At 35.1% G+C, this 1,485-nt stretch overlaps 1 protein-coding gene across 1 annotated transcript in view; it reads right to left on the reverse strand.

Annotated features, from left to right (window-relative positions):
- Positions 1-237: 237 nt before the first annotated feature.
- Positions 238-1,485, reverse strand: part of LOC107292762 — a 29,455-nt gene continuing 28,207 nt past the window's right edge. Inside the window, exon 14 of the mRNA XM_015821880.1 lies at positions 238-1,142. Within this exon, the coding sequence (XP_015677366.1) occupies positions 984-1,142 (159 nt within the window). The 3' untranslated portion in view covers positions 238-983. The remainder of the gene's footprint in view (positions 1,143-1,485) is intronic.

The following is a 1,485-nucleotide window of genomic DNA, read 5'->3' on the forward strand; positions in this document are numbered from 1 at the left end:
TCCATTACTGTCGTAAGTCGAGGATTACCTGTATTGTAGCTTTGGAAGACAAAGATAAATGGCCACTTGTCCTTGGGCTGCGTAAACTCCTTCTTCTATGAAAGTGTTTATTTATTTACTTATAAGATTTATATGCTCCAATCAATACTGATTCTGAACAGCTTTTTTTTTGTAAATAGATTAAAATATAGAAAAATATAATACAAAGTTGAGTGCCAGAGATAAATAACTATTTCAATTAGCTCCCTTGGAATTACAAGAGAGAACAGCTTCTAATGTTTCTACTTCTAAGGAACTTGATACACTTAAAACAATTTATTAATCAAGATGTTTGCCTTGAATGAAGTTTTTAAATATTTTTTTCAAACATTTAAAAATTGCAGCATCTGGGTGGACAATAAATTCAATTCCTACATAGGAACAGAAGTCCTTTGTAAGTTTGTTTCTTTATTTTTAGGACTGAAGATACAAAACCTTGCTTTTAAGCCTCTCCTACAGCATTTGGGAATAGTCTTGTTTGGAGAAACACAGAGAAAGGAAGTATCAGTTGAGTTTCAGGTTATTATATACATTTAATGTTTTTTCCTACAAAAAAGTAGGAGATAAAAGTGTATTCCAGAATCTAAATTCACCCCTGCAGTATCTGGAAATTCTTATCACATAAAAATATATTCTTGCAAGAATTTCGTAACTTTGTACCACATCCAATTATTACTGGCAGAGAAGAATCCTTCTTATAAAGCCACATAGCAAGATGTACATTCCAATAAGTTCTTGGAAAGAATTCATCTCAGATGGCAGAGTATCTGTATCCCCAGGGTGTGATTATCTCAATAAATAATAGTCCAATTAGGAGATTATCTGCCCTAATATAAGGCTGGGATGCAATCCAGAGAATATAGTACTTCTGCCTATGAAACAAATGAGAGGGAGCGAGCCTCATCCTTTGCAAAACCTACTAACTGGCATATAAAACAAAACACTCAATACGCCGTGTCAGTCTGCATGAGCATAGTAGAAAGCTGTTCTACCATATCAAAGAGGCTGTTGGAGATTTGGAGGCTCACAGTTTCGCTGTTCAGAGACGAGAAGCCTTCCCTCTGCAGGAATTCATGCCAATATTTACAATAATTTGGAACCAGCTGTAAGATACACAGAAGACAATAAATATTGTTAGCGTATGCAAAGATACATTTCACTAAAAAAAAGTTGTTTAGGGACGAGACTGACTCTCTAGGAGAAAACTGAAATGGTTTCACTGACAATGACTCCCCTGCTTAGAAATAGGAGGGCTCAGAAAAAAAAACCAAAAAAGAGGTCAGTTTTCCCAATTAGCTTCAGATTAACCTTAGATATTCTGGGATTAAGGAGAAAGAGTAGCAAGTCCAAGAATGCAAGACAAACAGCTTAGATGCTCCAGAATGAATGAATACATAAATACAGTGGAATAATCTCTCCTTGTACGATGGACAAATTCAGAAACGA

Source organism: Protobothrops mucrosquamatus, unplaced genomic scaffold (genome assembly GCF_001527695.2).
Source record: "Protobothrops mucrosquamatus isolate PMUCROS unplaced genomic scaffold, P.Mucros_1.0 scaffold1417, whole genome shotgun sequence".
NCBI classification, from domain to species: Eukaryota; Metazoa; Chordata; class Lepidosauria; order Squamata; family Viperidae; genus Protobothrops; species Protobothrops mucrosquamatus.